The sequence below is a fragment of the Helianthus annuus genome, chromosome 15 (genome assembly GCF_002127325.2).
Source record: "Helianthus annuus cultivar XRQ/B chromosome 15, HanXRQr2.0-SUNRISE, whole genome shotgun sequence".
Lineage (NCBI taxonomy): Eukaryota > Viridiplantae > Streptophyta > Magnoliopsida > Asterales > Asteraceae > Helianthus > Helianthus annuus.
The window spans coordinates 132631299-132654848 of record NC_035447.2 but is presented as its reverse complement, the minus strand read 5'-3'; the positions used below and the strand labels follow the sequence as shown (position 1 = coordinate 132654848).

The window sequence follows — 23550 nt, the reverse complement described above, 5'->3', positions numbered from 1 at the left end:
TAATGCCAATAACAAACAGTGAGCCGGTTGTGCTATATAATGTCAATAACAAACAAAGTGGGCCGGTTACAAAGGCTGTTACAAAGGCTGTTGGGCTTCAAAGACAATATCATACAAGTGGGCAGGTTAACCTAGTTATTTCGGCTGCATATATTGGCTGACTTAATCAAGCCTACAAGGAACATGTCTTGCTACTAGAAAGGTATAATTATAAAACCCACATATATGCGGCCCAACAAATCCCACTAAGTTATATAACCCAGTTAACAAGCGTCTAAGTTTAACGGAGTTAAGATCACAAGATTAAAACGTAACTAACCTTGAAAGTTCGGGTTGTCACATCATCCCCAACTTGAAATAAATTTCGTCCCAAAATTTGACAAGTAACCGCAGAGGAATGAAGTGATAAATCAAGATTGTTGCGGATTTTGCTCAGGTGCCACATCCTCCCCAACTTGAAGAGGGATTTCGTCCCGAAATTCACCAGCTTTATCAGATTTAAAATTGATCATTGGGGAAAAGTTGAGGATATTTGAGCTCCATCTGATCCTCGCGCTCCCACGTGAACTCCGGTCCACGTCTGGAGTTCCAACGAACTCTCACAATCGGGATATGACTATGTTTACGCACTTTGACCTCCCGATCCATAATTTCGATAGGTTCTTCGACAAACTGCAACTTGTCGTCGATCTTCAACTCTTGAAACGGCACAATCAGTGTTTCATCAGACAAGCACTTCCTTAGATTCAAGACATAAATGACATCATGTACGTTACCCAATTCGTTGGGTAGCTCGAGGTTGTAGGCGACGTGACCGATTCTTTCCAGAATTCTGAATAATTCAACGTAACGTAAATGAAGCCTGTCACGCTTCCCAAGCGTACCACACCCTCCCATGGTGAAATTTCCAACATGATACGATCACCTACAGCGAACTCCCAGTGTTTCCTAAGCTATCAGGTTTCCTGGCGGTCACGCATTGCCGCCACATGATTTCCAATCGAGATAATCTTCCCAAGAGTTTTGAGTGCAAGCCCTGGACCCGTGATTAGGTTGTCATCCACCTCAGTCCAACAAGGAGATTGACATTATTATCCAAGCAATGCCTCAAACAGAGTTGTCTGAATAACTGTTGTAGTAAACTCAACCAAAGGTAGGTGTCCTTCCAATTCTTACTAAAGTCGATCACACACATGCTCGAAGCATGTCTTCAAGTGTTAGGATGGTTCGTTTACCCTAACCGTTCGTCCTACGATGATAAGCGATGTTCATGTCTAGACGTGAGCGAAGGGTGTTGTGTATCACCTGTCATAAATCAAGTATGGCTCAAAATCAACGGTAACAGGAGTTGGCACCTCGTGCCTAAAAGCCACCTCTCTCAGAGGAATATTCACAAGCTATGACGACTCGTCAGTTTCCTTGATTGCAAGAAAGTGTGTTGGTTACGTGAGACAACCAACGATCACCTAGGTGATATTGTTTTCGTTTCGAGTTGTGAGTAGATTAACGACAAAATTTATGACAGCCTGTTTCCATTTCCATACGGGTGTTGCTGGTTGCTAATACCCCAACTTGACTTCCCCACAAGTCATACATCGTTCTCATGCGTTGCTATGTGGCCTTCAGGCCTGGCCATCTGTACATGGTCTTCAGGTTTTAATACATCCTATCAAAACTCAGATGAATAGGATATCGAGACCCGTGTGCTTCGCCTGCACCAGTTCCCTAAGGTTGCTGTATAGTGAGGTCCATATTCGTTCCATGAAGTAGCAAATATCGTCCGACCTGCCAAAGGTTACTTCTCCATGCCCCGCATGGTTTCTACTTGAAAATCCTCTTTCTTCAGTTCTCCAGACTGAACAGAGCGAGTTTGATCAGGTAGGCTAGAGTCGATAATGAGATGCAGAGCTCGTACACATTCAAGTTTCGCAGTCGTAACCATCCAAAAATTCCATCCAGCGATGCCATTAACTGATTTAGCTCTTTCGAAACCAGGGTACACGGGAGGCCCTTGTGATCGGTCTAAGTAGTGCATTCGGTACCGTCCAAGTAATGCCTCCAACTTACCTCCAAAGACCACGGTTTCCACCGCAGATTGTGTGTAGTGCAATCCTCCTTGTAAGTCTATTACGTAAGCTATCACCCTCTCATGTTGCATCGGCGTGTAACTGGGACTCTGATTCGAACCATCGTGGTATACCACTACATCATCAGTACCCTCGGATAGGAGTGATGCTCAGTGCGTCGCAGGATTGGATTTCAAAAGCTGAAAAGACGTTCCCCTGTTTTATTTTCCCATGAGTTCACAGCTCCCTGCTGTGATAAGGAGGTTGAAGTTACGCAATCTTCGAAAATCCCATGATGAATCGTCGGTAGTATCTAGCGAACCCAAGGGATTGCTGTATCCCAGAAGGAATCCGAAATTGCATGAGGTCAATCTGAAATTCCACTTGACGATGTGAAGGTAAACCAAGTAACTCTTCAGAAAACACGTCAGAAAATTCATGAACAACTGGAAGATCCTTGATCTTCCCTTCTTCAGGTTGCGAATCGGTGACGAGAGCTAGAATAGCAGGGTAGCCCTTCAGTAGAAACTTCTGGGCTTTCATGACTAAGATGATGCCAACAATGGCACCACTACGATGATCTTGAATTGATAAGGATTCCCCACTAGGGAGAGGGATACGCACGATTTTCTCTTTACAGAGAATTTCCACTTGATGCATAGATAACCAAAAACAGGTCAACAACCACGTCAAAACTTACAAGGATATAGGGAAGTAGGTCAGTGTCGAACATTTGACCCATGAAATCAAGTTTACAACCAAAAAGAACACAAGAAGCTTATATCAATTTACTATCAGCTAATCCTACTACGTGCTTATTTACAAGAGGGTGGGAGTCAGTCCTAACTAAATCGGCACCAAAGTCGAATAAAATAGAAGCAAAAGATTATTCAAAGAAGACGTACCGGTCTCAGCATTACTCTTCATTGCGAGCTTCCCCAACGCCAATAGTAAATACTCTCCCCCTTGCCCCGTTCCCACTGTTGTTCCCGTTATTGTTATTCCCAGTATTGTTATTATTGCCAGCATTCTGATTAAGCTGAGGGCAATCCCTCTTAAAATGACCCTCATCACCACACTGAAAGCACCCTTTTGATTTCCCCGATTCTGTTGAGGCTGTTGCCTCTCCTGTTGCTGTGGCTGCTGCTGCGGCTGCTTTGGGAGCCAGACCCTACAATCTTTGGCCATATGACCCACCTTGTTGCACCTATGACATACCCGGGTGCATGGCCCGCGATGGTGGAACATACACTTATCACACTTTGGTAGCTTTCCCGCGTAAGAACCCTAATTTGAATTGTTGCTCTGATTCTGATTCACAGAAAACGACTGGCTGAAACTACGGTGGATGCTGTTGTCTGCCCTTTTTTTAGATTGGCTAGCACTGGCTGCTTTGTCAGTATCGTTCCATTTGCGCTTGTTATCACTGGCAGGTGTGGTAGCTGTATCAGTCGAGGTAGTAGCAGAAACACGTGGCGGCAAGTTGCCACGTTCGACCTCTTGGTCAGTAATCTTATGTGCCAAACGGACGATACGGGGCAGATTGTCTAGGTTTGCAGCAGTAACGTACCCCTTAACAGCTAGCGCTAAGCCCTTGAGATACAACTCAATTCGCCGATGTGGGGGTCGAGACATGTTAGGGCACAAAGTTGCTAAATCATTAGACCTCCTAGTGTATGCTTCAATCTCAGATCCCTCCATTTCCAGATTGTAGTACTCGTTCTCCAGTTTCTGAACCTCATCACGAGGACAATACTCCTCTCGCATCAACTCCTTGAAGTCATCCCAAGTAGTGGCATTCGCCATCTCAATACCCAACATCTGAACCTGGGCATTCCACCATGTCAGGGCACCATCCTCGAGTGTGCCCGTAGCATACTTCACTCTGTCCCCAGCAGGACAGTTACACATTGCAAATACCGATTCTGCCTTCTCAAACCATCGCAGGAGTCCTACAGCCCCTTCAGTCCCACTGAAGGTCTGTGGCTTACAATCCATGAACATCTTGAACGTATAAGCAAGTGGAGCAGGTGGATTGTTTTGATTTGCAGGTTGACCTAAAATGAATGAACGTACAACGCATAGGTAAGATTCGAGTATACGACGCAAGAAGAGAAGGTAATTGGTACATATCGTACCAGCCTGGTAAGCCGCTAAGGCTTCAGCTACACGAGTGTTGATTAAGTTGGTTAATTCGGCCTGCGTCATAGCAATGTGGCCACGTCCACCACCTCGTCCTCCTCCACGTCCACTCATGCTTCTATATAAGAGAAGAGAACTATCTTAGGAGTCGAAACGAGGTAAAAGTCAAGTATCGCATTAAAATCTACAACTATCAAGTATACACACAATAGGGCAGAACCCTTCTCACGCTCGTTAAACCTCACTGGGACTCACATGCACCTCACATTATTATTATGTGTGCACCCATAATAATAAGGCGATTGGCATGCTTACCTCAGTGCCTCTTAACTTGCGCTCAATGGTTCCCCACATTCAAATAACAAACGAAAGGTATTACAGTGTTAAGAATCACAATAGGCAATGGGTAGTGTCACACTAATAGATCACATAACAGGGGTTGGTAACATAAGGGCTCATACTGTTGTGCCAAGTGTGCATTCACGTGTAATGTTATACATAAGTATACACTAGATATACTATGCAGTAGTAAATGAGAAATGAACCTTGCAGTCTGGAGCTGAGTGTCATGGTCGATTTCGGCACCGTTCGGTTATAGTCTCGTTTTATGAAAAAAAATGTTTTAAAACCAAGTTCACTATAACCAGTGGCTCTGATACCAAACTGTCACACCCCAAAATACCACCCATGGGAAACCCTACTAGGCGTGTGACAAACCAATAACGAGCCACTAATCATATTGAACCAATAACAAGTTGTTAAATAAAATCATCAATTATTATTGAAAAGTACCGTCAATAAGTTTAAATGAAAAACCAACATGTTCAGCGGAAGCAAATAAAAAAACATAGTTTAACTGTTTCAAATTAAATGTATGCAATCAATAAACCCATCATTCGTATCCAATTAGCACGACCCATGACCACTCCAGCTACTTCAGACAGCAAGTTCCAAATCCATATAATCTAACGACCTGCGAGCATGCAACAAAGTGTATCAAACAATGCTGGTGAGTTCATAGTTTTACAAAAACGTTGGTTACCAAGTGTTAAGTTAATCCATTGAAATTAATTCCGAAAGTAATGTTGATAATACCGTGAATACAAGACGGCTTCTGATTATTTTGCCCTTTCTCCAATGCCCCTATCAAAGCATTGGTCATGACTAGGTCATTAGTTCAACACCCGTCCTCCCAGGTACGGGGTGAGGTTGCCAAACCTAAGTAGCGCTACTAACTCACACCATGTTACCTTCCAAGTAACCAAACAACACGGAGGGACTTTAAAGGTGATAGGAAGAGTATATTATCCAACATTCCTGTTTTTACCCAAAAGACTTATCCCTCCCCAGGATACCCACTGACTGTCCCAACCACCGGGACGCATGCTCAAGAGAGATGAACTCACCTTTGGTTTGCTCGGTAGGTTATGTTACTTGTTTATTAGTTGATCAACACATCCTAACACGGTTACCGGTAAAAATCAGTTTCATGTGCACGTATATTACATTCTTCACATGCAATTAATTCACATATCTCTTAATCACACACCACACGATTTAGTGCATGAGGAACACCCATATATTTCAAGTCATGACAACTATCTTATCACCCTAACATTATCAATTAGTCCATTAACATATAATCAGTTCATAAACCAATCCACCTCATTACTTCATATGTACAATCCACATAACCATTAATATTTAATACCCGAAGGTGTATAACATACCAATCAATGATACACACCTAATTAACACCTTTCATGAACACATAAGCAAACCATCCTGATGTGCACCATATGGATCGGCCCATATCTACAAAATTTAGCCTAGCTGAAGAACTCTACACTATGCAGCCCAATAATAGATGTGTTCAAGGTACATATGTGAGTCACGAGTTCCTATCAAACCCAAAGATGTATCCATTCAACCTAAAACATCAATCTAACCTTTTAAATTATAACCTACCTACCTACCTAATTTACTTCATATACCTATTGTTATAAGGAACCCATGTTAAAACAGCCCAACCAGACTATGCAAGTCTGGGCTGCTCGTGCCTGAGCCCAGCCCAAAATACCCACACGGCTGCTCTCACCCGAACAGCGTGCGACCCATAATACTACTGGATGTCTCTTTTTTTTATTTGCTTGTGCAGCCCAGTCACCATACCAGGCCCAATTAGAATGTATGTTATTAGTTCAACTATTTAGCCCAGACAGATTTGCATCTTGTTGTTACTAGTTCTTTTTCTCAATTTGTCACAATCATCGTAATCCATGTTTAGTTTAATTTAAACTCCTAATCTTCATCAAGAGATCTTGAAGTCATAATCTAATATTTACAACACATCGTTTTTAAATCGCACATAACTAGTTTCTTTATCATATCATCATTGTTATAACACTTCCCATGTATGAGCATATCACAACAATATCCTCAGATCATTACCAAAATTCATAAATCAAACCTTAGTGCCTATGTACATGATCACAACCCTAACCGATTACAATTCATATGTACACACCAACGAATACCCAGTAGACAAAACAAAGCTAAGTATAAACAACTAATCAACTCGATCATATTTCACATAATCACACCCGGCCATTAGGTTATTCCACGTGTGATTTGTGACACAATATAATTCAGATTATACACATGTATATTCAACAGAAATATTGCAAGAACCGTAGCGACCATACTAACCCGTATCAAGATGTAACAAGGAACTGCCAGGCCAAGAAGATGATTTCAGTCGAAGGGGGGGGGGTCTGCTACTGCCCGTCGCACATCAGGGAATAAGATATAGGGTTTGTTGTAATGCGATATATTAATATTATGGTACGTACAATTCCAATATAATGCCAATAACAAACAGTGGGCCGGTTGTGCTATATAATGTCAATAACAAACAAAGTGGGCCGGTTAACCTAGTTATTTCGGCTGCATATATTGGCCGACTTAATCAAGCCTACAAGGAACATGTCTTGCTACTAGAAAGGTATAATTATAAAACCCACATATATGCGGCCCAAAAAATCCCACTAAGTTATATAACCCAGTTAACAAGCGTCTAAGTTTAATGGAGTTAAGATCACAAGATTAAAACGTAACTAACCTTGAAAGTTTGGGTTGTCACAAAGCGAGCTATCGATTCAAAGTGGGTTTATAAGATAAAATACAAACCCAACGGGGATATTGAGAGGTATAAAGCTCGCCTTGTAGCAAATGGGTTCACCCAAATGGAAGGGATAGACTTCCATGAGACGTTTGCTCCGGTTGCCAAATTGGTAACGGTCCAAACCCTTTTAGCGGTTGCTGTAAAACAAGGCATGAAGATATTGGTAAATTGGATATTGGTAACGGTCCATGAGACGTTTGCTCCGTTTGCTCCGGTTCACCCAAATGGAAGGGATAGACTTCCATGAGACGTTTGCTCCGGTTGCCAAATTGGATATTGGTAACGGTCCATGAGACGTTTGCTCCGGTTGCCAAATTAGTGGCACGTACACCAACTTGACGTCAAGAATGCATTCCTGCATGGAGACTAACACGAAGAGGTTTACATGAAGATACCTGAAGGGTTCGGAAAACAAGACACAAATATGGTTTGCAAGTTAAAAAAATCTCTTTATGGGCTAAAGCAGGCATCAAGGAATTGGTATCAAAAATTTACTAACTCTTTGTCGGACATAGGATTCAAGCAAACCGGGGCCGATCACTCATTGTTTATTTTTAGAGATAAAGAAATTTTCATTACTGCTCTGATTTATGTGGATGATGTCGTTCTTGTGGGAAACAACCTGAAGAAGATACAAGATACCAAAGCCTTTTTAAACGAAAAGTTTAGCATAAAGGACCTCAGCCCTTTGAAGTTCTTTCTTGGTATTAAGGTTGCAAGGACAAAAGAAGGCATGGTGTTGAGCCAAACGAAATACACTCTTGACATCCTTGAAGAAACAGGAATGATGGGTTGTCGACCGAGTTCATTTCCTATGGAACAAAATTTGAAGCTTGGCAAATGTGAGGAAGAGCCGATAATTGATTCCAACCAATATCAAAGATTGATAGGAAAGCTTCTTTACTTGCAAGCCACACGTCCTGACATAGCTTTTGTCGTAAATGTCTTGAGCCAATTTGTTAGTGACCCAAGACAGAACCACATGGAAGCGGCAACTAAAGTTCTTCGATATCTCAAAACAACACCAGGACAGGGCATCTTAATTCCCAAAGAAGGGGGTACTTCCCTCACAGCCTACTGTGACGCCGATTGGCTGGGTTGTCCCATCACAAGAAGGTCTAGAACAGGTTATCTACTCCTCCTGGGAGGAGCGCCCATTTCATGGAAATCCAAGAAACAGTCTGTCGTTTCCCGATCATCGACAGAAGCAGAGTATCGTGCCATGGCCAACACTGTGAGCGAAATAGTTTGGATGAGATGGTTGTTGGGTCTTCTCGGCGTGCCCCCCATCGGCCCAACGCCTCTCTTTTGTGACAACCAAGCGGCCCGTCACATAGCAAACAATCCAGTGTTTCATGAACGGACTAAACACGTGGAGATGGATTGTTATTTTGTCAAGGAGCGCGTCGAGTCCAAAGAAATACAACCCATGAAGATTGATACAAAGACACAATTGCTGACCTCCTCACTAAACCATTATGGGCGCATCAATTCTGGTTACTACTCGACAAGCTGGGCGTTCGAGACCTTCACACTCCAGCTTGAGGGGGAGTATTGGCCGAGATTTTATCTTCCATCACATATATTTTGGGATTCCCCATATTTTCTTTATTTTCCCTTTATTGCCTTTCCTTTTCGCTTTGACTTTTTCCTGTATTTAATCGCTGGCCTATGGCCCCTTTTTTGTATCTCTGCTATTGTAGAACAGTGAGTAATAGAAAGAATACCATATCAACTTTGATAGTTTTCATCATTTCCACTTGTTCCGACTCATATTATTCACGTCGGAACATCATAATTCAATTACGGATTTTTCTCTATTCATTCTCAATGCACATGCTATGTATTCTATATAAAATAAAAGGGTTTAAACATTTACTTACCTCTTATCCAAATTATGCTTTTCTTCTCATAATTGTCTCGTTTGACCCGCTTTCTCCCCAACCTTCCACCTAGCTTGTTAAGCGTCAAACTATCATTCATCGTTCACAAGGTGGTTAGATTAATCATAATTAATACGATTATTCCACCTTACACATTTCATATCAAAATTATCATTCATCGTATTGTAGGTTAGTTTGACTTTTTAAGACTCAAATGCCCATTAGTATATAAAATGCACATTCAAGTTCATTAACTAGTTTAGGCATTCACAATTTACCCGGTAGGCGTTCTTTTAAGCCACCGTTCTAACTAATCTTTTAACTCGAGTTCATGCTATTATTAACACTAAGTTAGCCTAGCTCTCGATTATCGAAGACACTTTATTTCTTCATTTCGCAAAATCTACGGGTTTTTCCTCTATAGTGAAACCCGTTTTATCATGTTATTAGGCATTTATCCGAATACCTATTCAAATCAAGTTCTATCTACGAACTAGTAGGCACCCAATTTCACATAGGCATTTTGACGAACCTTGCGGGCAAGATTTTTATACTACTTTTATCTAGTTCATTATTAACTTTTAACCAAGTTTATATTATCAAAATCAAGCCCTTGGTCTAGTATTCATGAACAATATCACTATCTTGCATCATAGCATCAGTTTTCTCACAATTTAACATACATAATCATATGTTCATCACAATAATATAAAACCCACTTAGCACACATATGGGTAATCATCAAATCCCTAGTTTTTAACAGTAATTCATCAAGTTTTCGACTCGGGTTTGTTTCAAGACATGAATTCAACACAATATCACCCATGCATTCAACATTCTTTCCCGAATTTCGATTATGAGTGTCCATCCTAAAATTCAAGATATCACCGACTTGCAAAATTTGACATACCTTGTGATCCCCATGACTTGGTGATCGTTTATACGCGTTTATTCATGAATTTAAGCTCCAATTTCCCTTCCAATTTGGTGATTTATGGAAGAACTAGGGCTTTCCCCTTGTTTACTCTCCTGGAGATTAACAAACACACACACACACACTATGTGTGTGTTGTGTTTTTAATTTTTATTAAATAAAACCTTGTTTTCTTTTTAACGATTTTGGTCCCTCAAATTTAATTTTAACTATTAGGGACTAGAACTCCATGTTTTATTACTTATTTACACATCACTAACTAGGTTAATTATTCCTAGTTAACTTAGTGGGTTCAGGGAGTTATAATCCTTTTTATTTTAAGTCCCGTTAACTCGGGCTCCTTATAAACTTTGTCTTCATAAATCGTTTGCTCTCTTTTTATTTATTATTAGGCTTACTTGTTTAAATCCTAAAAATTTCCGGGTTAATCTTTACCGCTAACGGTATTTTACTTGCTCTTTAGTATTATCGTGGTTTAATTACCAAACCCGTTTTCGGGGTGTTACAGTTTTTGGTTAAAACGGTTTAGGGTCTTACATTCGCTCTCCCTGTTTCCTCAATTCCAGCAGGAAGATCACCTGCTCCAGCTCCTCACCATCTCCACTTCATCCATCTTCAACATATCCCACCACCACACACACATACCTAAAGGATGACCATGTCCACCACCCATTATGCCCACCACCCTCAAGTTTTTTAGGTAGGCCTTAAGTTTTCCTACTATGTCGATTGTGATGGGGAAAATTATATGGCCGGATCTTAAGAAACGGGGAGGGTGAAAAGTAAAGTAAAGGATATTGGTACTGTTTTGGCAATTTTTAAAACTAACGGACTGTAGTAATTATTTTTAACAAACCACGGAAATGCAAAAGGTAACTAAATCTTTATTTATTTCAGTTTAATTTTAATTTTAATTTTGTTAACAGTGACATTATGGTTTATTTCAAATAAACAAACAGAAAAATTGGATGACATTAGTGTGGATGGACTCTAATAGTTATGAAAGTAAAACCACATGGAATGTCTTAACAATTTTTAAATTAATATACTGAAATAGTGATTTATGACAAACCATGTAAACGAAAAACGTAACTAACTCAAAAACGAATTAGGAATGAAAATATTAATGACATAAACAACGCGTAGAATATGTAATCATAAGTTCTAGATATTTTCTCAAATGTCGCTTTTGAACTTTCGAATGTTGTCTTATTTTCAACATGTCCCCACCCACTTGCTCCAATAACCTTCTAGAACACACCTCCCCTATTTTCATCCCCATACCTACACCCCTGCATTTCTATATATCATCTCAAATATTTTCATACACAAATCCTCATAAACCACCCCTTCAAAATCATCATCACCATCATCATTGTTGTTATAGTAATCTTCTCTTCTTCGATCTCTTACTTCCGAATCCTGATCGTCGAAAATTGACGTCTGGTGTGGAGAAAGTTATGTTTGTTTCATTTACAACCTGTATTCGAATTCAATTACTACACATACATGGAAGAAACTAAGAAAAAATCATCATCACCCGCTAATCGATCCAGCTACGACCTGGCTCGCTCTCACTTATTCGTTTCGGGTTTTTACTGTTGGAGTTGGGAGTTTCTAACCGCTCTTATGCTATTTAGTTATTGATTTGGTTCGTAATATTTTGAGAATTTATTTGAGATTTGAAGACAAGTGTGGAAAATGATTAACCGGTCAGCACCGGCGCCTTTTTTGAGTAAGACGTATTTGTTGGTGGATGATCCGGAGACTGATGATGTGATTTCATGGAATGAAATTGGAACTAGTTTTATTGTTTGGAAAACTGCTGATTTTGCTAGGGATTTGTTGCCGAATTCGTTTAAGCATAATAATTTCTCCAGCTTTGTTCGCCAGCTTAATACTTATGTATGTTTGGTTTTTCTCCTCTTGCTTTAGTGTATTTTGTTATTGAAATTGGAAGGGGTTGTAGTGATTTTTTTTTTTTTTTGGATAGGTGGTGTAGAAAGTATTTTGGTAGTTCTAGAGGTTAACCTTTTGTACTTTTAGCTAGTTGGTTATCTGTACTAGCAAACTCAAGACATGTGTGAATGTTTTTGAGCATGTTGGTGTGACAAACCAACTTCATAGGTTTGCTAGTGTGGCAAGTGTACATGGTATGTTTATCCTTGTTTAATCTTTGCTACACTAGAAAGCATGTTTAGTTCCTTCTAGTACCAATCCTCAACTATTTTATTATTCGAATCAGACTTGAGAAAACCAAAATTCAACTCGAATTTGGATTCGAATTTCGGCTATTCGAATAGTCTCTTTATTCAAACCGAATCTCTGATTCGAATTCAAGTATATCGGTCTACTTGAACAAATCGAAAGCATGATACACAATTTTAATTTTATTACGTAGTATAGTTATGATTTATTGAGTTGGCCTCAAAATTAGTTACTTTTTTTATATAAAAATAAAGGGTTAGGTTCCGGTACAAATGAATCTTTACATACAGATTGGACTTATTAAGAGAAGTGAAGGAGAGTTTTTTTTTTTTTTTTTTTTTTTGAATTTTTTCCCATCTTGTCAAGCATGTATTTTACTCTAAGAATCTAAAAACCGTGCATTAACTCTAATAGAGTAATTATGTAATTATTCTAGGGTAATTATGAAATTACGCTAGGGTAATTACTCTACATAATTACTCTACTAGTGTAAATACACGATTTTTTTTACATTTTGCAATCAAACATCATGTGTAAGTAGATTGGAAAAAAAAAAAAAAAAAAAAAGCTTCCTTCACTTCTCATTAAAGGTCATTTTGTATTTTAAAACTAATTTGTATTTGATTCTTACACTATAAATATATATGCTTATGATATATGTTTTTATGTAATATACCTATGGTTTTATTTTATTTTTTTACAATTTTTTTGCTAATTCGGCTTACTGGCCTAAATTCGAACAAGCTCATTCGAATTCTATTAAAAAATATTTAATTCGGCTTGTTGGCCTGAATTCGAACAAGCTAGCTTATTCGAATTCTATTTTAAATTTTTTAAATCGAATAACCGAAAAACTGATATGATAAACCTAGTCCCATCCTAAAAAAAAACCTACTAATCCAAAGAATTTTATTCTAGACTCCTTTTCTCAACCTTTCATATTTATACCTACAGGGGTTTAGAAAAACCGTACCAGACAAATGGGAGTTTGCAAATGAGAATTTCAAACGCGGGCATAAAGAGCTTCTAATCCAAATCCGTCGTAGAAAAACCGCGACAGCATCCCAGGCTCACACAACTGAGAAGCCAGAAGGTGAAAACGGTCAAACTAATTCCAGCGACGATCATGGATCCAGCTCAACCTCTTCACCGGATTCAAAGAACCCTGGCTCGGTTGACACTCCAACCATGGAAGCACTCGAGACATTATCCGACGAAAATGATAAACTAAAACAAGAAAAACAAACACTGAAGACAGAACTAGAACAAATGAAGAAACAATGTGATGATCTGGTGGCGTTCCTGACCCGAAACATGAAGGTGGCGCCAGATCAGATTGATCGCATCATGACGGGAAATGCGGTGGCTGGTGAAATGGCAATGCAAGGTGGTGGTGGGGGGGGGGGAATGATGATGAAGAAGAAGAAGTAGGAAATGGTTTCAAGCTGTTTGGGGTGGTTTTGAAAGAAGAGAATAAAAAGAGGGGTCGTGATGAAATAAACGTTTCTTCAGGGGCCCAAAGGAAAAATATGAAGGGGGTGAATTTGTGTGCTATAACTGGATAGTCAAGTCAACAAAGGTTTGCAATTAACGAATAAAAACACACCATGTTGTGTTGTCGTGGTGAATTTATTTAAATCTATAACTATAATAATGTCAACGTAAAGAATGATGTGCGTTATTGTGTATTTTTGACCCTTTTTTATATATTTTAGTGTATGTTTTCGTATTGGTTGTATTTTTTTTTTTTAACGGCCAACAAACTCAATCCCGAGCACTTTCGGGACACCCACTGGACAAACGGAGTACTCCGAGAGTAACCCGAGTCCACCACCAATTCCGGGGAAAACCCGGTAACCCACCCGCCCGTAGGCACGACAGTGAAAATACCGGTAAAACCCGTTTGGCTCAAGGATCCAACCCAGGTGTCCCTGGGTCTCCTATCATTGCCCACCAGTGCCTCACTCTGCACCAAGTGAGAGTCGAACCTGCATCTCTCAAGAGAAATACAAGCCCTCCACCACTTGATCTAGAGATATTGACAACTATAGGTTGTATTTTTTAGTGCTAAATAGTTTAAAAGATAGGGTCCAGCCATTGGAATAATAGTTGATGACATGTTCAAGTTAGCCCCTATGATCATAATTGACAAGTTAACTACATGAATAGGCATGTGGTTTGGAAGGGGCAATCTAGGGTAGTATTTTAACTCCGTTCAATTTTGCGTTGTCATGTCAATTTTACATTTCAAATATCCTAGATAGGAAAAATACTGACGGAGTCTACCCACAAGTACTGTACAAATTATTATTTTTTAATATAAATAAGTTAAATGTAATAAAATTAAATTTCATTTTAATAACAAAATTACATAATTCAACTAAAAAATGAAATTCGAAAATTCAAACTAAAAAATGTGGCATTTAAAAAAACTAAATATCCGCTAAATGATTCGTCGACCATTTATTTTTGAAGCAATTTGTTGCCTGCGGGCTATAGCGGCTTTTTGCATTTCGTACTCTAGACGGTTATTTGGTCGAGTATACGTCTTAAGGTCTCTGTCCATCATCGTTTGGGCGACACTTCCGTGTTATTCCTTAATCAATGCTCTAGCTTTCATAATATTTTGTTGCCCTAGCATCCATCAACGCTTATTTCGCGCTTCCTTCAATAATGTGTACACTTCTATTGTGTTAGCTTGACGAACCAGGTGGTTGTCTACTCTTTTTCTTTGGTTGTGTTGGACTGATTTCCTCATTCAAGTCCGGCACCAACTTATCAGTTGTCCTCTAATCTTCGGATGTACCGAAGTTGGTAGAATTCGATGATTTTCTCTTGTTTGAACTTCCACTGGATTCTTTGTTCAACGACGAGATCTAACTCCATTTTGCTTGTCTTTAACAACCTTCCACGCCCCTAACAAGCTTGAAAGCATGATTATGTTTATCTTAGTAATTTTTAAGCACCTTTTCCATAACATCCAAATCGTTTGCACCCGCTTTTATGTATGCGATCATATAGAGTTAAAAATTTAAAAAAAAATATAAAGAATGTAAATAAAAATAAATAGACTCTACAATTAACTAAAAAATATAATGAATGTAATTAAAAATAAATATAAATTATACCACTTGAATGGAAAAACCGTTGAATCAGTTAATTTTAGTCAGCATTGTCGACCATTTTGAGTTTAGCTGATCGGTCGTTCGCTCGCTTCTACCCTCAAGCACTATGTAGTGTTTTAGAATGGTTTTCCGCAAAGTCTTTTTTTTTTTTTTGTTGATTTCTTTTATCCTAGTTGGCCGAAACGTGAACGTATGATTTAGCCAACAATACTTCTTCATCGGAAGTTCAATCCACCCGGTCGGCTCGGTTAGTGAATTTCCCTTTTTTATCCCTTAAACTTCAACCACGTCCTCTTCTATAAAGTCATCACTTGTCACGTTCATTGTCACACCCCGATTTTCACGTGTTTTACCGGTGGGCCCGGTGGGGGATTACCGTGACGTAGTTGGCAACAATATAGTCAAACCACACAATATTTAAATGCACAGCGAAAGCATAAAGATAGATATATTTCAACTATCGAATGTAATATCCAAGTATCACAAGTAGTCGAAATAAATCCACAGGGGATCAAAATGAAAATAGAAATATTGTTCAACAGATCGTGGCATCCCAAGCTTGCGAGACTCTAGCGATGCTAAGGAGTGGCCAGCCTATTTCGTGTAGAACCTGCATTTAATCTTTTTGGGGAAAGTACGTCAGTTTACACTGGTAAATACATTCAACCGACACTTTTGTAAAAATGTTTAATAAAATTGATTTGAATGCACAAGGCACAAACTCTTTATAACTTGGGATAATTAATCGAATTTAATCTTGTAAAAGAATTACATGTTCACTATGCGTTCGGTCGCCCGGGTCGTGCCGGGTTTAAGGTTAATAGACACACCACAAAGCATAAAGTCGTGGCGGGAAAACCAACGGTTATACCTTTATAAATATAGACACATTGTCAGCTATACGCCTACACCCGCGTGTCGAGGTCCTGGCCGTTTCGTAAAATGATGCCAAGGATATCCGGGACATGGTCATTAAGCTCCCAAAGGCGTAAAGCCAACAAAAAAAAATTTTAAAAGGGTCACATTGATAATACCCAACTACTAATGAGTTGGGGTCAATTGCCCGACCAAGCGGTATTTTTATATACCGTAACCCAAGCCCGCATAACGGAAAATAAGTTAAAAGTATTTACCTGCGCAAGTAATAACCTCAACAAACAAATGCAAGTATCTTTTACTGGTCTCCTATTTTGGAATGAAGGTTTATAACAACCTATTAGAATCCTAACGGGTCTTTAATTTAGCCTTAGCTTAGACCGGTCAGTTTCAAAGGATAAATACGGTTTAATCGCGTGAAAGGCGAAAACCGGGAATGGAATGTGGTTTGGACCCAACAAGTTTGAAGACTTGTTTTATATGGGTAATATAACCACACTCGGGATTTTGAAGTAAAAACGATAAGGTTTGATCCGTTTCGGCTAGTTTATGTAAACTAGTTACATAAACCGAACCGTACGCGTAAAAGGCGTAACGGGTAACCGTAGGAGTCCTACACATGTTTCCTAAGTTAATATGCTCTAAAGAGGTTGTGGTATCAGTAGGATGCCTTCCATTATGCCCATAATGAGTTTAATCCCAAAAAACGCCCCGTAGGGGTATTTCGGTCTTTTTAAAGATTATAAAAGAGATTTCCGAGTTCTACAGGAAATCTGAGTTTTCCGAACAGTTTAAAAAGTCCAAAATACTCTATTTATTATTTAAAATCAGTAGCAACTGGAATCGGGTCAAAATACCATGTAGAACTCAAGTTATGTCCGAAAAGGGTATATTCGGTAATTACCGAATCGATGCCATAACCGCAGGTTATGAACAGGTTAAAAATAATTAAAAATCTTTAAAAATCTCAAAATATTATTTTACATCAGTGTGTAAAAGGTTTGGTGTCAAAATTTGGGTTTAGATAGGCTTTATGTTAATTGCGCCGTTTAATTACTAAAGTTTCCGTAATTGCGCTATTTAGCATAACTCCTATTCTAGACCTCGGATTGACGTGAAATTTTAGGGACATGCTTAGAAATCAGTAACTAAGGTTATTGTCCTTTCACATATCCAAAATTCTTGTTTTAAAGTAAAAAGGGTGTTATGGTCAACTTTTGAGCTTTTAACGGAAATGTGTGAAAGACTCGGCCAAACAACGAACCGGTCACAGAGGGTTATACCATCATGTAACCTGGTCCTAAGAGAGTCCTAAGGAATATCTAAATCATACCATAACGGGTCAGAACTGAAGTCAAAGCAAAAGTCAAAGTTTTGCGACTTTCGGTTCCGAACTGGGTCAAAACAGTAAATGGTCGGATCAAACAAGCTTAGACCAATTATAATACTTATTATCATGTTTTATGAGTGTCAAAACAGGTTACACGCCATCTACATTACTGATTATGCATAAAATCGAAAGTTAGCATTCTATTGACTTTTTCTAAGCAAGTTTGACTCGACATTTGGACTAGTTAGAGTGGGAATCAGAGGGTGCTCTTTTAAGGGTTTAAAGCCCACATGATTACCAACATGTAACTACCTTTGATTCGGCTAATCACTGGACCATTTGTGATTAACCGCTAAGTCAATCGTTAATTACGACGGATTGACTTTTAAGCTATAACTAAGCAAAATTTAACCAAGAAAGGGTGGAGCATACTTACAAGAGTCCTATGCACGACCAGGGATGCTAAAAGAGAGTGCTTGAGCTCCAGAAGTGATCAAGAAAGAAGTTGAAGGTGTGAAGAACAATGTTGCTACTTATGGTCCTTTTATACTAGTTTAGGATGCATAAGATCATCACAACAAGGCCTACAAGTGTTCTTGGATGATCAACAACTGTCCCTGAGTGCTAGGGGACGTTTAGGGGGCGCCCATGCTCTCATTATTGCTCAATAAGTCGGTTAGAACACTCAGCATAGCTTATGTCCGAATTTTCTGCATCTGGGAGGCTGACGCGGCCTGCGTTAATGATCAGGTAACCTTTACGCGGGTCGCCTGAATCTCAATATCAGAGCCCATATCTATACTGTCAGCGCGGCCTGCGTAAGATCCCTTATTACATTTACGCGGCCCGCCTGAGACCTAAAAGTAAGATTTTTCAAATCTTTTTAATTATTGCACTGGTCTTTGGCGTTTCGAAGGGGTAACTTTGCATTTTGGGCCTCGATAAATTACGTATAAGGGCCCCGTAACTTTTACCCGCGCCGTTAAGTCCTCGGTTAAATTATTACTACCCGAAAAGTCCTAACTTTCAAAGTTGACGCTTCTAACCCCTCTCATACGAATTTGATCATAACTTTCTCGTTTTAAAACGGAACCTTGCGAAATTTATATCGTACATTCTAGTGAGCGTAACTTACTGTTACAAAGTCTCGGGTTCGTTAAAGGGTCATTCAGAGGTATAACTTAAACATGTTGACACATTTAACACCTGTAGTTTGTAATCTCTCACTTTCTTCCACATTTCGTTCCGTACGATCCATGATTTATTCGTTTGAAGGTACGAGCATCATTTAGGGTTACTGCACAGTATATTTATCCCTTGTTGACATTTTAAACCCTTGAATTTACATACTTTCAATGTTTGTCAACATTAGTCCTTATTTAATATTTAATACCACGTGTAAACTTATGACACGTGTCAATACATTATTGGACGCAAAAATTTCGAGGTGTTACATCCTCACCCCCTTAAAAGAAATCTCGACCTCGAGATTTATTGAAATAAATGAGGGTACTTTTCTTTCATCGTGGACTCTACCTCCCACGTATACTCGGGACCTCTACGGGCATCCCATTTTACCTTCACTATCGGTATATACTTCCTGCGAAGCTTATTAACCTGTCGATCCTTGATCGACACAGGTTTTTCAACGAACTTTAAGCTCTCGTCGATGTGTACATCTGTATGCGGTATAACCACTGATTCATCAGCGAAACACTTCTTCAAGTTACAGATGTGAAACACATTGTGGATACCACTGAGCTCCTCCGGTAAGTTTAATTTGTAGGCAACCGATCCGACACGTTCAATTACTTCGAAGGGTCCAATATATCTCGGGCTTAATTTGCCTTTCTTACCAAATCGCATCACCCCTTTCCAGGGCGATACCTTAAGCAATACTTTGTCGCCTACTTCGAAATTGAAAGGCTTACGCTTCAAATCTGCGTAGCTTTTCTGCCTGTCTCGGGCAGCTTTCAATCGATCGCGAATTTGGACAATCTTGTCCGTTGTTTCAAATATTATATCAGGTCCTGTCATCTGGACATCTCCAACTTCTGCCCAACAAACGAGCGTTCTACACTTTCTACCATATAGGGCTTCAAAAGGTGCAGCCTTAATATCGTATGGTAGCTGTTGTTATAGGAGAACTCGACCAATGGTAGGTGGTTATCCCAACTACCACCTAAGTCGATCGCGCATGCACGAAGCATGTCTTCCAACGATTGGATTGTACGCTCACTCTGACCATCTGTCTGAGGGTGGTAAGCCATACTGAAATTCAAACGTGTGCCAAAAGATTGTTGGAAACTTTTCCAAAAGTGTGACGTGTATCTGGTATCTCTATCAGAGATGATAGACACAGGCACGCCATGAAGGGCTATAATCTTATCTACAAACAACTGGGCTAGTATATCGGAGCTATGAGTCTCCTTTATGGGTAGGAAATGTGCTGACTTGGTCAGTCTATCAACTATTACCCATATTGTATCGTTTCCCTTCTTTGTCTTTGGCAACTTGGTGATGAAATCCATCGTCACCATTTCCCATTTCCACTCGGGAAGTTCAGGCTGTTGCAGCAAGCCTGGCGACTTTTGATGTTCAGCTTTTACTTGCGCACAAGTCAAACACTTTGCTTCGTAGGTGGCTATAGACTTCTTCAAGCCTATCCACCAAAAGTTTGCCTTCAAGTCCTGGTACATTTTATCAGCTCCAGGATGAACGGAATATCAGGAACTATGGGCTTCCTGAAGGATAACGTCACGAAGACCTCCATAAACAGGAACCCATATCCTTCCATTCAATCTCAGAATTCCGTCTTTGCCATAGGATAACTGTTCTTCAGTTACTCCTAGCTTTTCGTTAGGATAGTTAGCTTCTGACACAGCTTCTTTCTGTGCAGCTAACAATCTCTCATTCAGACTGTTCTTGATTTCAATGCTCTTGGCATTGATCCTTATTGGTTTCACTCTTTCTTTTCTGCTCAAGGCATCTGCGACTACGTTGGCCTTGCCTGGATGGTGTCTTATTTCACAGTCATAATCGTTCAGAGTTTCCATCCAACGTCGCTGCCTCATATTCAAATCTTTCTGATTGAACAGGTGCTGAAGGCTTTTGTGATCAGAATAGATCACAAATTTAATGCCATACAAGTAATGCCTCCATAGTTTTAGTACAAATACAACGACACCCAACTCCAAGTCATGGGTGGTGTAATTCTTTTCATGCACCTTTAATTGTCGCGAAGCATAGGCAATCACCTTGCCCTTCTGCATAATCACACAACCCATACCGGTGTGCGATGCATCACAATATACGACAAATTCTAAGATTCCGTCCAGCAATGTCAACACTGGAGCATTGCTTAGCTTTTGTTTGAGGATATCAAAAGCTTCTTGATGCTTAGGACCCCAATTAAACTTTATATTCTTTCTAGTTAAAGAAGTTAGGGGTGCAGCAATCCTTGAGAAATTCTCGATGAAGCGTCTGTAGTATCCTGCTAGACCTAGGAAACTGCGAATCTCCGTAGGCGTCTTCGGCTCCTGCCAATTCATGACGGCTTCAACTTTGGCGGGATCCACTTAGATACCACGCTCACTGACTACATGTCCAAGGAATTGGACTTCTCGTAGCCAAAATTCGCATTTAGAGAATTTGGCGTAAAGCTTTTCTTGATGAAGCTTTACGTGGTCAGCTTGACTCTTGGAGTAGATGAGGATGTCATCGATGAAGACAATGACAAATTTATCCAAATACGGCTTGCAGACGCGATTCATGAGATCCATGAATGCGGCAGGTGCATTAGTGAGCCCAAAAGGCATCACTAGGAACTCGAAATGACCATAGCGAGTCCTAAATGCAGTCTTGTGCACATCATCGTCTTTAACCTTCAATTGGTGGTAGCCTGACCTTAGATCAATCTTGGAAAAGTAGCTTGCTCCTTGCAACTGATCGAACAGATCGTCGATCCTGGGTAAAGGATACCTATTCTTGATTGTAACTTTATTCAGCTCACGGTAATCGATGCATAGACACATCGAACCATCTTTCTTCTTGACGAACAGGATTGGTGCTCCCCAAGGAGATGAACTTGGTCTAACAAAACCTTTGGCTAGCAGATCATCTAGCTGTGTCCTCAATTCTTTCATTTTAGTCGGCGCCAATCTATGCGGTGCTCTTGCAATAGGCGCTGCTCCTGGAATGATGTCGATACTGAATTCCACTTGCCTATCTGGTGGCAAACCAGGCAGTTCTTCCGGGAAAACTTCAGGATAGTCAGAGATGACTGGGATGTCTTCAATCTTGGGTTTTTCCTCCCCGAAAGTCACCTGTGCTGTATAAATGACACATCCTTTCTTCAAACATCTGGATGCTTTTAGCATAGATACTTGTGCAGGCAATCCATGTCGAGTATCTCCCTGAATGGTAAGTGGTTCTCTAGACGGAGTCTTGATTACCACTTGTTTCTTGTTGCACACAATTTGGGCTTGGTTATGCGATAACCAATCTATACACAACACTACGTCGAAACCATCAAGTTTAAAGGGTAACAAGGATAAAGGAAATGAGTGATTCCTAATGGATATAACACATCCATCTAAAACAGTTGAGACTGTTCCCATAGTCCCATCAGCTAGTTCTACTTCATATTTCACATTCAAGGTTTTAACAAGCAATTTTAACAACTCACAAAATTTATCATCCACAAAGGATTTCTCTGCTCCTGAATCAAATAACACTCTTGCGAATACATCATTGATAAGAAACGTACCGGTTATGACGTTGTCGTTCTGGATAGCCTCTTGAACATTCATCTGAAAGACCCTCGCATTGGTCTTTTTCCCTTCTTCAGCCTTCTTCACTATCTTCGGGCAGTTAGTCTTGATGTGCCCTTTTTCGTTGCAACTGTAACAAGTCGCATCCTTGAGTTTCTTGCACTCAAGAGTCCTATGCTCAGAGGACTTGCAAATCCCACATGCTTTCGGCTGGGATTTCTGTTCATACCTGCACCTTCCGAAATGGTGCTTCTTACAAACATTGCACTTGGGCCTATCGCCCGACTGTCGGTCATTCTTCTTGGTCTCCGATCCCTTCTTGTGGTCACGATTCCCCCGATGCTTCTTGCTTGACCTACGTGAATCATCATCTTCACGTTTCCTCTTCTCAGTGTCAGCATTTCTCAGAGATCTCTGTCTTACTGCATCCAGCGTAAGAGACAGAGATATATATGTCACGGATCTAAATGTAGCAGGCCTAGAAGCCTTTACGCTAGCTTTTATCTCTGGGGCCAAACCCCCAATGAAACGCGCGATCCGTTTGGGTTCCAAGGTCACAAGGTACGGAACCAATCTTGACAGGGTGTTGAAACTAGTGAGATATGCCTGGCAATCCAGGTTCTTCATGACCAATGATAAGAAATCAGATTTTATCTTCTCAACCTCATGCTGAGGGCAGTAGTTTTCTTTGATGAGAGCAATAAATTCCTCCCACGACATGCTATACAAAGCAACCTTCCCAGAGGCTTGAACCAATGATCTCCACCATGCTAGGGCTTCACCCTTAAATGACTGGGATACAAACTTCACCACATCCCTCTCAGCACAACCACTAATGTCCACAACTGTGTCCATTTCGTCCAGCCAGGTCATGCAATCCACAGCGCCCTTTTCCCCAGTGAAATCTCGGGGTTTGCAAGAAATGAAATACTTATACGTGCAACCCCTGGCACGAGGTGCATCATCGACCACTATCTTCTTAGGATGGACACTATTCTCATTTGATGAGTGTCGATCGTCATCCTTCTTA

The 23550-nt window shown here is 40.0% G+C and overlaps 1 protein-coding gene and 1 pseudogene across 1 annotated transcript; both read left to right on the top strand.

Moving 5' to 3' along the window:
* Positions 1 to 7777: 7777 nt before the first annotated feature.
* Positions 7778 to 9103, top strand: LOC110914226 (uncharacterized mitochondrial protein AtMg00810-like). Its single transcript, XM_022159033.1, has one exon. It carries the CDS (start codon positions 7778 to 7780, stop codon positions 9101 to 9103), a length of 1326 nt encoding a protein of 441 aa, XP_022014725.1.
* A 2389-nt stretch (positions 9104 to 11492) lies between these two features.
* LOC110912512 lies at positions 11493 to 14146 on the top strand (annotated as a pseudogene).
* The last annotated feature ends 9404 nt before the right edge of the window (positions 14147 to 23550 follow it).